General features: G+C 40.0%; 1 protein-coding gene across 4 annotated transcripts in view; it reads left to right on the top strand.

The window, feature by feature from the left end:
- MAP4K4 (mitogen-activated protein kinase kinase kinase kinase 4) overlaps positions 1-14,256 on the top strand; it is a 174,769-nt gene that overhangs the window by 138,393 nt on the left and 22,120 nt on the right. For 2 of the 4 annotated variants that reach the window (XM_075852694.1, XM_075852695.1), the window contains exons 17-21: positions 3,061-3,291; positions 4,064-4,170; positions 4,543-4,694; positions 4,935-5,032; positions 8,146-8,154. In XM_075852694.1, coding sequence (XP_075708809.1) covers positions 3,061-3,291; positions 4,064-4,170; positions 4,543-4,694; positions 4,935-5,032; positions 8,146-8,154 — 597 coding nt within the window. The remainder of the gene's footprint in view (positions 1-3,060; positions 3,292-4,063; positions 4,171-4,542; positions 4,695-4,934; positions 5,033-8,145; positions 8,155-14,256) is intronic. The other 2 variants (XM_075852696.1, XM_075852699.1) reach the window with 1 other exon arrangement.

Raw genomic sequence — 14,256 nt, forward strand, 5'->3', positions numbered from 1 at the left:
TACTCCAAAAGCTAAATGGCGTGCCTTCCCTTCTGAGTCCTGCTGCTTGCCCAAACAGCAGTTTATGACCACATGTTGGGTATTTCCGTACTCCAGAGAAGTTGCTTTACAAATGTTGGGGTGCTTTTCATCATTTATTTGTTGAAAAAATGAAAAATTTTGTGTTAAAGCTACATCTTATTGGAAAATAATGTAATTTTTCATTTTCACTGCCCAATTCTAATGAAATCTAGGAAATACCTGGGGGGTCAAAATGCTCACTGCACCTCTAGATGAATTCCTCAAGGGGTGTAGTTTACCAAATGGGGTCTTTTTTTGGGGTGTTTCCTTTATTTTTGCACCACAAGACCTCTTCTAACCTGACATGGTGCCTGAAATATAATTTAAGAAAAGGAAGGCCCAAAAATCCTCTAGGTGCTCCTTTGCTTCTGGGGCTTTTGTTTCGGTCCATTAGCACACACGAGCCACATGTGGGATATTTCTAAAAACTTCAGAATCAGGGCAATAAATATTCAGTTGTGTTTCTCTGGTAAAAACCTTCAGTATTACAGGAAAAATTGATTATAATGGAATTTCTGCAAAAAAAAATGAAATTTGCAAATGTCCCTTCCATTTTGCTTTAATTCCTGTGAAACGCATAAAGGGTTAAGAAACCTTCTAAATGCTGTTTTGAATACTTTAAGGGGTGCAGTTTCTAAAATGGGGTGATTTGTGGGGGTTCCTAATATATAAGGCCCTCAAAGCCACTTAAGAACTGAACTGGTCCCTAAAAAAAATAGGCTTTTGAAATTTTCTTGAATGTGAGAAATTGCTGCTAAACTTATAAGCCTTTGTAACGTCCTAGAAAAATAAAAGGATGTTCAAAAAATGATGCCAATCTAAAGTAGACATATGGGGGATGTTAGCTAGTAACTATTTTTTGTGGTATAACTATCTGTCTTACAAGCAGATACATTTGAATTTAGAAAATGAAAGTTTTTTTCAAATTTTCTCTAAATTTTGGTGTTTTTCACACAAAAATATTGAATATATCGACCAAATTTTTTCACTATCTTAAAGTACAATATGTCACGAGAAAACGATCTCAGAATCGCTTGGATAGGTAAAAGCATTCCGGAGTTATTACCACATATAGTAACACACGTCAGATTTAAAAAATGAGTGTGTCATTTGGTCCAAAAGTGGCTGGGTCCTGAAGGGGTTAAGGCACGGATCGCTGTTGTTTTTCTTTTACATTTCTATTCTCCTATGCAGATCCCTTATTGTTTTTGGACATACTTACAGATGGACTCTGAACAGGAAAGTAGTACATGTCTATTTAGAAAGAAAGATGAGCTAATCTTGAATTTAATTAATATGATTATTTTTTTTTTCCCTTTTGGGCTCTAGTACAATAAAAATGTCACCTCACCATACATGCAAATTGTAATAAACAACACTCATATTATATTATATCATGCATTAGTGACAATTGTTCTCATCAACTTTCAAAAGATGTTGCAGAATTAGGCAGGTTGGATGGAACATATTTGTCATCCGTATCCAATAAACCTTACTGTACTGTATTTGGAAAAATATAACTTTTCTATATAATGCGGTCATTTGCCCCAGTAATGATTTTTTTTTTTCTACCCTTCATGGTTTAAAGAGGCTCTGTCACCACATTATAAGTGCCCTATCTCCTACATGAGATCAGCGCTATAATGTAGGTGACAGCAGTGCTTTTTATTTAATAAAACGATCTTTCTTTATTAGCGATTTTAGATTTATGCTAATGAGTTGCTTAATGCCCAAGTGGGCGTGTTTTTACTTTAGACCAAGTGGGCGTTGTACAGAGGAGTGTATGACGCTGACCAATCAGCATCATGCACTACTCTCCATTCATTTAGTCAGCGCATAGGGATCCTTTTAGATCAGTATGTGCTGTCTTATACTAACACATTAACAATACTGAAGTGTTTAGACAGTGAATAGACATTTCACGGGAGGTCTACTCACAATCCCTGCACTTCGTTACTGTTTCTGTGGTAGTTACAGCAGAGGAAGCATGATCTCGCTGTAAATGACAGGTTACAACGAGATCACACTTCCTCTGCTGTAACTACCACAGACAGAGTAACGAAGTGCAGAGATTGTGAATAGACCTCCCGTGGAATGTCTATTCACAGTCTAAACACTTCAGTATTGTTAATGTGTTAGTATAAGACAGCACATTGTGATCTAGCAGGATCCCCATGTGCTGATTAAATGAATGAAGAGGAGTGCATGAGGCGGATTGGTCAGTGTCATACACTCCCCTGTACAACGCCCACTTGGTCTAAAGTAAAAATACGCCCATTTGGGCATTAAGCAACTCATTAGCATAAATCTAAAATCGCTAATAAAGTGGTAAAAATAGATAGTTTTTTTAAATAAAAAACACTGCTGTCCCCTACATTATAGCGCCCATCTCCTTATGTAGGAGATAGGGCACTTATAATGTGGTGACAGAGCCTCTTTAAGGTTCATGCATACTGCTGTCTGTCGGGATCTAGACCCCGAATACAGCGCTTATAGTATTTTATGGGCACGCTCTGAACCTGTTGTGTGTCTGTTCAATGAGAAGAAAATAAACTTTCTAAAAATCAGTGTGGCATGTTCCAGTGCATGCTGTATTACGACATTGCTTCTACAGTAGAATATGTTGCCTCACAGTGGTGCTCTGAGGTACATAACCTTATTCCGCCGTACACTGTCAATGAGGCCTTAATGTGTATATATCGTTCAAGGTAAGTATTTGTTCCCATTTTCTTTTGTCCTTGGGGCACTTCCCTCTTTTAATGACAGGTTGTACGTGAATCTTTTTCTCCGTAACCGATTAACATTAATTCATCATATTGCCAGTTCACCGTTCCTCCATACTGTTATTTTTCCTTTATAGCTGTGTCAGTGAGCCTCCTTTTTGTCTTGTTTTGTCATTGTCTGGCTTCTTAAATTCTTCTTTTTTTTTTTGGAATGAAAAAAAAAAGTCAGTAATGCCCGTGTACCATGTAAATGTTTTATGTCTTGTTTTCTTGTAAGGTACAATGGTCTCATCTGGCAGCCCTCAAGAACAATGTTTCCCCTGTCTCGCGATCCCATTCCTTCAGTGACCCTTCTCCCAAATTTGCACCTCACCATCTTCGTTCTCAGGACTTACACCCACTCCCACGCAATGAAGTTCTAAATCAAAGTTCTGACCCTAAATCTGACATACCTGAGCCCAACCAAAGGGTTTGGGCTAGATCAGACAGTGAAGAGGTGCCACCAAGGGTAAGATGTAGTAATTAGTAAGATGAGCCGTTTGTATGTGTATGGGGCCTGGCTATAATGTGTCCACACATGACACAAGTTAAGATGTATTTGCACAGAATGGTGGGTGTTCTAGTGACCTCTGCAGTGGATAATTTGCGATTAGTGACTGCGGACCATTTTTCATAGGGCTATGTTTTGCCAGGTTTGTAAACTGGTTTATCTCTTGACTATCACGTTAGATTGGGGTGATCATTATTATCAATTATTTATTTGTAATCAAATTTGTTATCAATCAGTAGCTTTTTTTATTAGCTACAGTAGGCAATTTTGATGCCTTAGAACTGAATCTCATGTGTTGGCTGCCTGGACATTTTGGGCTTTGATGTTAAATGTCTGGAAGTAAAAAGGTTTTAATTTTTCTGGTCCACAACATGAAATATGTATTAAAATATCACAGGCTGCATTCTATTTGTAAGCAAAGTGTTTTGTTCCTAATGGTAGGTTTCTGTGACATTACGTTACGTTATACAGCTTCACTACATACTTTTATGTATTGCTGCTTTTATCCATGTAACCTCATGATGTTGCTTCTCTTCTCACGTGTTAACAAGTCATCAACTCTCGTCTGAGAAACTGAAGCAACATTTCAAGCATTCATATTGTGTACAATCGGAAGTAGTAACCCTTATATTCCAAATCTATTGACTTTTTATATAACTGAATTCACTGAGACCTGGAATTATTGTTGGTAATTTACCTTTTGTTTGTCTTATTTGATTTTAATATAAAGGTGCCTGTAAGGACAACATCAAGATCCCCAGTGTTGTCACGAAGAGACTCTCCTCTCCAGGGCAATGTACCGCAGAACAGCCAAACTGGACAGAGGAATTCCACAAGGTATGTCTAGTAACTCTAAGGCCTAGTTCACACACCGTTTTTTGCAGCGTCTTTCACCCGTGGGCAAACAATGCTCGGAAACTAGCGCTGCAGGTTTTTCTGCCTCCCATTAATTGCTGCTTTTTTTTTTTTCTGCCTCCCATTGAAATCAACGGGAAGCAATTTTCAGACGTGATGTCCGCATCCAAATCAGCACCAACAAACTGTGTGGACTGGGCCAGATTGCTGATGTATTTTGTCAATAGACTACAGTATATACAATATATTTACATGAAAAATAATATGTCTACAAATGTTAAAGACATTAAAATTCGGATGCATTTTACCTTTGGTTCAGTAGATTGTTGTTCTTCTTGTTTTGTATTTAACCAGCAATATTGAGCCCAGGTTGCTTTGGGAGAGGGTAGAAAAACTTGTGCCCAGACCAGGCAGTGGCAGCTCTTCTGGATCCAGTAATTCGGGTTCCCAAGCAGGCTCTCATCCAGGATCTCAGAGTGGTTCTGGAGAACGCTTCCGCATGAGATGTGAGTAGGTTTCAGTATTTGTCAGGTGGATTCCTAGCTGTTGATTCTAGTTTAATTGAAGTAAAACCTATTTCTTCTTTTCTGCTATTTTCACAAGTCACTGATATTTCCAGCACTTCCATGCTGCTTTGCTCTATATAACTCTTTTTCAGATGGGTCACAGGCCTATCGGTATCCTGTATATTCCAGGTTAATTTTGTATGTTTTAAATAACTATTTTGAGGTTTCCTTCCCTCCTAGCATCCTCAAAATCAGAAGGGTCACCATCACAGCGTCCCGAAAATACAGCCAAAAAACATGATGAGAAGAAAGAAGCTGGAAGACCAACTAAGCCCTCTGTAAGAACGCAAACCTATTTTTCCTGCGTGCTAATAGTAGTTTGTGCAGTTTTTTTTGCTATCGATGTATATATGTATGTAAATGGAGGCAAATGTTCCAGGAGTAAAAGACTGACCTTTACCTGATAACGTTGCAGACAGATTCCATACGTTTCATAGCAAACTTCTTACAATGCTAGGCTTGAACTTGTACAGGAAACTTTTTTTTGAAATGTGGCTTGCCAAAGTCATATGCATTTGCAAAACCTATTTTAGGTAGCAACTGACTGTCAGATTTTCATAGTGTAAATTAAAAATTAGAACAGTATTCATATACATCTGCATAGGGTCGAGGATCCATTATGATGTTATGCACATGGAAATGGATGGGTCAGCATGGTTGCTCAGTGGTTAGCCCTTTTGCCTTGCAGCACTGTGGTCCAACAAAGGGCAACATCTGCATGTAGTCAGAATGTTTTTGGAGTGTGAGAGGAAACCCATACAAACACGGGGAGAACATACAGACAGGTTAATTGGTTCCTATGAAATTGGCCCTTGTGTGTTTGAGATAGGGAGAGTAGATTCTGAGCCCTCATTAGGGACTGATGTGAATAAACCGTTCAAAATAGGTTGGCACTATACTAGTCCTTCTCAATGAATTAGAATATCATCAAAAAGATTATTTCAGTAATTCAATTCAAAAAGTGAAACATATATATTATATACTGTAGATTCATTACACAGTGATTTATTTCCAACATTTTTTTTCTTTTAATCTTAAAGAGGCTCTGTCGCCAGATTCTCAAATCCCTATCTCCTATTGCAGTATCGTTTTTTGTTTTTTTTAAAACGTTAATTTTTGGCCAAGTTATGAGCTATTTTATTTATATATATATATATATATATATATATATATGCAAATGAGCTTTGAAATGGACAATTGGGTGTTTTTTTTTTCGTTATGTTCAACTGGGCGTGTATTGTGTTTTTAACTGGGCGTGTTTACGTGTATGACTCTGACCAATCAATGACCAGTCAGCGTCATACACTCATCTCCATTGATTTACACAGCAGCGATGAGCAGCCGCAGAGATTAACATCCAGCCTGGACATCATGTGTATTCAGAATCCTGACACTTCTGAATCTTTTCTGTGAGATTCCCGCAAGCCACACATAATCTCGCGAGATTACGGAGGTAAACGAGATTTTGTTTCCCTTGCTGGAAATCTCAAAGAAAAAAGTCAGAAGTGTCAGGATTCTGAATACACATGATGTCCAGGCTGGATGTTAATCTCTGTGGCTGCTCATCGCTGCTGTGTAAATCAATGGAGATGAGTGTATGACGCTGACTGGTCAGCGTCATACACGTAAACACGCCCAGTTAAAAACACAATACACGACCAGTTGGACATAACGGAAAAAAAACGCCCAGTTGTCCATTTCAAAGCTCATTTGCATATATATAAAATAGCTCATAACTTGGGCAAAAATGAAAGTTTTTAAAAAAACAAAAAAACTTTACTGTTCTCTACATTGCAGCACCGATCACATGCAATAGGAGATAGGGATTTGAGAATCTGGTGACAGAGCCTCTTTAAAGATTATGGCTAACCGTTAATGAAAACTCAAAATTTAGTGTCTCAGAAAATTAGAATATTTCATAAGCCCAATTTCAAAAATTATTTGTAATACCAAAATGTTGGCCTACTGAAAAGTATGTACAGTATATATAGGGTTTAGGTTAGGCGAGTTTGCTGGTCAATCAAGCACAGTGATACTGTGGTTAATAAACCAGGTATTGGTACATTTGGCAGTGTGGGCAGGTGCCAAGTCCTGCTGGAAAATGAAACCAGCATCTCCATAAAGCTTGTCAGCAGAGGGAAGCATGAAGTGCTCTAAAATTTCATGCTAGACGGCTGCGCTGACTCTGGACTTGATATAACACAGAGGACCAACACCAGCAGATGACATGGCCCCCAAACCATCACTGACTGTGGAAACTTCACACTGAACAGCAAACAACTTGGATTGCCGCCTCTCCACTCTTCCTCCAGACTCTGGGACCTTGATTTCCAAATGAAATGCAAAATTTACTTTCATCTGAAAACAGGACTTTGGACCACCGAGCAACAGTGTTGATCCACTTGTGTTATATTAAGTCCAGAGTCAAGGCAGGTCATAAATCTGATCGTAAAGGTCGTAAATATGAGATGGATTCCGGCTGTTAACACTTTTAGCCAATAGCTTTAGAAATGTGTATGACCGTGCACGCGCAAAATCTGTCAGATGCTGCCACATAACCTGTACTAAAACTTGTGACCGCCTACTGACCCAAAAAATCCAATATGGCAGATAATTATTTTTTTCAACATGCTATCTGTTGGTAGATGCTAGAATGTAACCAATTGATGGCCTAGAATTAGGAAAAACACTTGCGTGTAGATTTTGGCTGACCACTATCTCATGTGTATTGCCAGCTTAAGACTTTCCAATTCTAACCTTTCCAAGACTCTGCTTATATTTTAATCTCTTGTTGATTCATGTAGTACTGCACTCTGTTTTGGAAAATGTATAAAGTGGAAGGGGACTTGATAAATATGCTTGATACTATTATTTTTAATGCTATTATTCCAAAATTGCACCAATTGTTCCATTTATAGAAAAATTCAGCTAAGGCCTTATTCACATGAACAGGATAATCGGCCGCATGACACGTTTTTTAACGGCCATCACGGGGCTGCGTTAAAATGAATGTACTTCTATGGGGCTATTCACATGGCCACTTTTTATTTTTATTTTTTAACGGACTGTGTGAACAGCCAGTTTAAAAATAGGACATGTCCATTTTTTGCCAGTTTTCACGGATCCCTCAATAGACTCAAGTCTGAGGGGTCTGTGGAATCAGGTCCCGCCCGGGTGAAAAACAGACGTTTTTCACGGCTGATTTGACAACTGTTCGCCTAAATAAGGCCTAAACAAATTACATTTTTTGTTTTTATTCATACAGGTGTGGATGCTTGCGTAGTAGTTCATTTCAAAACATGTTTGTGTTTGTTATCACTAACTTTTTGTCTCCCATTTTGTCTTTCCTATTAATCTTTTATTGCACGTTAATCTGAATGGGCTTTTCCAGGGAGAAGTGGTAAGTAGAATGTAATGATTAATACAGTATTGTATTTTTAATCTGCTAGTAAATTGCATGCTGCACAATAAACAGGTGATAGATCGTCATGGAAAGAGAACTTGGGCAGACGATCGGTCGTTCAAGCCACCTTCTAAATTGCAAACAAAAAAAAGTACTACTAATGCCTCATGTACACAACCATGTTCAGTCCGTGATATACGGACTGCATGTCTGCCGCATTTTCCGGACAGAACACCGTTCAGGGAGCCAAGCTCCTAGCATCATAGTTATGTTTGACGCTAGGTGTCCCTGCCTCCCTGTGGGAATACTGTCCCCGCGGGAGCGTCCTACATAAGTGATGCTAGGAGCCTGGATCCCTGAACTGTGGTCGGTCTGGGAAATGCGTCCGACATGCGGTCCATATGTCACGGACTGAATACAGTCGTGTGCATAAGGCATATCTAGCAGGGGAGTGTTGGTAGCCTTTATGCTGCTGGCAGTGTTTAGATCTTCAGACACTTTAAATTTTTTCACATTTTATGTTGAGGCTTTGTGCTAAACTAAAAAAAACAAACAAGTAGTTTTCACTATCATTCTGCATACCGTACTACATAATGACAAAGTGAAAACCGAGTTTTATAAATTTTTGCTAATTTATTAGTAATGTTAAACTCAAATTTCAGACCCTTTGCTAATTTCGAGTATTCAGACCTTTTGCTTTGACACTTGAAATTTAGCTCTTGGGGCCTCACATTTCTCCAGATCATCTTTGAAATGTTTCCACACCTTGATTGGAGTCCACCTGTGGTAAATTCATTTGATTGGACATGATTTTGAAAGACACACCCCTGTCCATATAAGGTCTCACAGCTGACATTGCACACCAGACCAAAAACCAAGCCATGAGGAGAAAATAACCGCCTGTAGAGCTCAGAGACAGGATTGTGTGGAGGTACCGATCTGGAGAAGGGTAGAAAAAAATTCTGCACAGAAAATTCCTAAGAGCACAGTGGCCTCTATAGTGGAACAAGTTTGCAACAACCAGGACTCCTCCTAGAGCTGGCCACCCCACCAAACTAAGTAATTGGGGGAGAAGGGCCTTGGTAAGAGAGGTGACCAAGAACCCAATGGTCACTCTGGCTGAGCTCCAGAGATCCGGTGTGCAGATGAGAGAAACTTCCATGAGGTCAACCATCACTGCCATAAAGCCCAGTTTGGTAGACTGCTGTAGAGTGGCCACAAAGAAGCCTTTCCTCCGTAAAAGACACATGAAAGCCCATCTAGAGTTTGCAAAAATTATAGCATCATGCTGTGGGGTGTTTTTCAGCGGCTGGGACAGGGAGACTGGTCAGGGTTGAGGGAAAGATAAATGGAACTAAGTACAGAGATATTCTTATTGAAAACCTGATCCAGAGTACTCTGGACCTCAGATTGGGCTGAAGGTTCTCCTTCCAACAAGACCAGGACCCTAAGCACACAGCCAAGACAACACAGGAGTGGCCCAGCCAGAGTCCTGACTTTAATCCAATCAAACATCTCTGGAGAGATCTAAAAATTGCTGTCCACCGACGGTCCCCATCCAAACTGTGAGAGCTTGAGGGGATCTGCAGAGAAGAATGGCAGAAAATCCCCAAATCCATGTGAAAACCTTGTGGCATCATACCCAAGAAGACTGGAGGCTGTTATCCCTGCCAAAGGTACTTCAACTAAGTACTGAGTAAAGGGTCTGAATACTTATGTCAATGCAATATTTTATTTTTTGTTTTCAATAAATTACAAACATTCGGTTTTCACTTTGTCATTATAGGGTAATTTAGTGCAGAATGATGGGGAAAAACTGGATATTTTTTTTTAGCACAAGGACTCTATATAACAAAATGTGAAAAAAATAGAAAGGGTCTGAAGACTTTCCAAATGCATTGTAAATGAGCATTACTTTTATTTTGTAGTGGTTGTAATTGACAAATTCAGTTCTGCTTGAGGGCTATCACCAGTGTTTCCAATGGAAAGCATTATTGATAATATATTTTTTTCTTGGACACATTCAATCATAAGATAAGTCTAAGGCCCCATTCACATCTCGAAAACCAATATGATTTCCCTAGATGCTATACAATAAGCACAATTAATCAATGTTGCAAAAAATATAAATATTTTATTAATTTAACACATAGTTGTACAAACCATTTAAAAACACCCAATAAAACACATTATGCAAAAAATGGCACGCAAGGAAGAACCGCATGTTTACATAAGGCAGTACAGAAGTGGTGGTGATACCATAATTTCTAGATACAAGAAATATATCATACCAGCTGTCAAATATAATATCTATAAAGTATACCAAAATGTATCATTATAGCTAGACAGAAGCAAATCCATGTCCAAATTTTACCTCACCCACCATATGCCATATTAACTGCCTTCACACTGACCAGCACCCAAACACGCGTTTTTCACCTGGCTTCGTCAGGAGATTCTGAATTAATGTGTGGTAGGAGTTTCAATCGTTCATCTAATTAGGGATTCATTTGCATTACTACTATCTCACCTTATGCTTTACTATTGCGCATGCGAGAGGCCGGTCGGTACCCCAGCAATGATGCGTCCGGAAGTCTGTACTGCGCAGAAGCACAACACCAACTCAGATGGTGCACTTGGAGCGACGTCACTGATGACTGCATGCGCACAGAGTCCGTGAGCCAGCCGTAGCCATATTTGATATTGGCACGTATATTGCTAAAATATACCTTACATAGTAAAAAACTTTTATAATGACCGTATAGAAACTTAATCCATATTCTCTGACCAATGATATATTCTCAGTGGTCTAAACAAGAACCTATATCCAATGACTGCGGACTTTAATCCACTCTTAAAATATAAGGATAAGAAAAAGTAAAAAACAACTACTACCCACACAAAGATCCTACATATCCGAGATTGGCACACACTAATTTATTGCAAAAATTGAGCAAATCTGAACATTTCATTTAACCCTTTAGGGAAAGCTGTCTGAATACTCATAACCCATTAACATACTCCATTCTCATCACATTTAGGACTTCCATCGGAGGTATACGTGAGGAAGACCCACGACGTATACCTCCGATGAAAGGCCCAAACGTATGACACATTTGGCACATCTTGCTAAACACTTTTCTTTTCCTTATACCAACTCCTTTGGTGCATGTTAAGCCATGCCCCTTCCTGCTAAGTCACACCCTTTTCTACATACTTTTCAAAAGTACCTAGTGAGGTGCAAACATCTGTTCTTAAATTAGTCTAAAATAAAATGTGCCAAAATTTGGTGCATTTTTTAAAAAATTCTTGACTCCGACACCCTAGTAAATCTGCACCTTTAAAATAAAAAAATGTGTTTTTTGGGTCGCCATATTCTGAAAGCCATAGCCCTTTTTTCTTCAAGCGATTTCTTAAAAATGTTTGGGCGGCAAGGTGACATAAATTATTTATTCTGGTTTTTTTTTTTTTTACATCTTTCCCTGTGTGGCATAAATATTGCTCTCTTGCCATTGATTTAACGTTCCACTAATGTTCCTCGGGGATTAGTCCTAGGTCCGCTTCTCTTTTTCTCTCTACACAGCCCATCTTGGGCAAACTGTCAGCAGAATTGGCTTCCAGTACAATCTCTACCCTAATGACACCCAATTTACATACCTCTTCCTGTGACATCACCCCTGCTCTAAAACAAAACACCAGTGATTCTGTGTCCGCTGTCTCTTACATCATATCCCCTCTATATCTGAAATCGAATCGTTCTCAAACTGAGCTCCTTGTGTTCCCACCATATACTGACCGACCTAAACCTGTTGTCTCCATCCTAGGCCTTGTTCACATCTACGTTGGAGGCTCCGTTTGGGGCCTCCATTTCAGATCTGGCCAAAATTACTGGAAACAATAGCGCAGCATGCTGTGCTATGGTTTCCAGTAAATCCACGGGCACTCCGACGGATCCCATTAAAGTCAATGGGTTCTGTCGGCTGCCGGTGGTGCCCGTGGAGCAACGGTACTGGTGTCTGATATTTATTTTCATTGCTCTGCTACTATGACGGAGCAGAGCAATGGAAATACCAAACGCAGATGTGACCAGAGCAATAGGCCTCATTCACACGAACGTGCCTTTGAGCCGTGATTCACATTATTGTAGCTAAAATGCGTATTATTCTTTACTATGGAACCATGCACACGACTGTGGTTTACATGGATCAGTGCGGGGTCTGCAAAAATTCAAGAAATATAATTTTACGGTCTGATTTTGCGGATTCAACAATACTGGTGAATTGTTGGGGATCTCTGAGTCGTGATGGCACACGGATGCACAACAAGGGATTTTTGCGGTCCGATGGCCATGGCTTTTTAGACAACAAAACCAATGGAGTTGTGTGCATGAGGCCTTAGGCCCCGTACACACAACTGTAGATTTAATCCCTGATTACGGACCCATTCATTTCTATGGCTGAATTACTATTTATGGGAAGGTGTCCAGGCCGTAGAAAACTACCGTAAAAAATAGGACATGTCCTTTTTTTATTTTACGGATTGTTCTCCCATACTTTATAATGGGCGCACGGCCCGCAAATGCGGACGACTGACTGCGGCAGGGATTAGGGCTACGGCCGTGTGACCTTTGTGTGTGGTGCTAACATAACTCCTAGGCAGCACACCCACTGTCTTGGGGTTATGTTTGATCCTTCCTTTACGCCTTATATTCAAGCACTTGCACGCTCCTGTTGCCTTCACCTCAAAAAGATCTCCAGAATGCGCCTTTTTCTTACTGTGAAAACAACCAAAACTTAATGTTGCTCGGATTCTCCGCTTGGTTACTCTAACTCAGGGGTCTCAAACTCGGCTGGGTAAATGGGCCGCACATAAAAAAAAAATGTGAAGTTGACGGACTGCTTTAGTTTCAAATTTGAGACTATACTAAATTATTGAATTAATTTATTATAACAATACTATATTACTACATTACTATTACAATACTACAGTACTAATACTACATTACTAATGCTACATTACTATAACAATACTACAGTACTATAATACTATTACAATACTACATTACTATTACAATACTACAGTACTATAATAATACTACATTACTAATACTACATGACTATAACAATACTACATTACTATAATACCGCTAGGTTTAAACTTACCAGACATTTTAGAGTTTACTCCACGTAGGGATGCACGATGCATCGAAACTTCGATACTGTCTCTATACCTTGCACCCTCAAACGGTTAGATACAGTTATTTCATGTATTTCGATACGAAGCTGTGCGGCCGCACATCTTAGCATTGTAACACATGAATATATGAGAGTGGGATTGTGGCTGTGTAATACAACCATTGCCCCGCTCTGGAGTCCTGACAAAAAGTGCGCGCGGTCAGCATTATGTGATGCGACCAGCGCTGCACTAATGAGTAGCGGCACTGAAGACCGAACATGGCGGAGGCACTGCAAAACATCCCCATGTTCTGTATTCAGTGCCTGCGCTCACTAGTGCAGCGCCGGCCGCATCACCTCATGCTGTCCGCGTGCACTTGTTGTCAGGAGCGGGGCAATAAACTGTATTACACAGCCGCTGCCCCAATCTATCGGTGGAGATCAGAGAAACCTCTCACCTCTGCCGATACTCCCTGTAATGCTGCGATTATAGCTGACCTCAGAATTCAAGGGGTAAATGAGATGGGGGGATGCCCCTTGGATTGCGTCCCAGGAAATCCCTGTGACGCTTCTCTGTGACGGGATTGAGGGACATACCATATATGGGCAGACCAATTCTGGTATTGTGACAACCCTAACTCCACGTGCTTATTTTAACAATCCAGTTTTCCAGTATAAGTGCTGCTAAATGCAGTCTGGCTGCTCAATTGGCAGCGTTTGGCAGACACAAGAATGACATAGTGCCACAGTGCCCTCTGTCGGTACTGCCACACATATCCCCCTATAGTGATCTTCATTGGGGCTCCCTCTCGGAGTGGAATCCCCAGCCAAAGCATTGCCAGCACTTTGGCTGGGGATTCCTCTCCCGGATTAGCTCCTGACTTCACTGTCACATATATGGACAGTGAAGTCAGAGGCCTCGTCT

Source organism: Rhinoderma darwinii, chromosome 2, assembly GCF_050947455.1.
Source record: "Rhinoderma darwinii isolate aRhiDar2 chromosome 2, aRhiDar2.hap1, whole genome shotgun sequence".
Classification (NCBI taxonomy): Eukaryota; Metazoa; Chordata; class Amphibia; order Anura; family Rhinodermatidae; genus Rhinoderma; species Rhinoderma darwinii.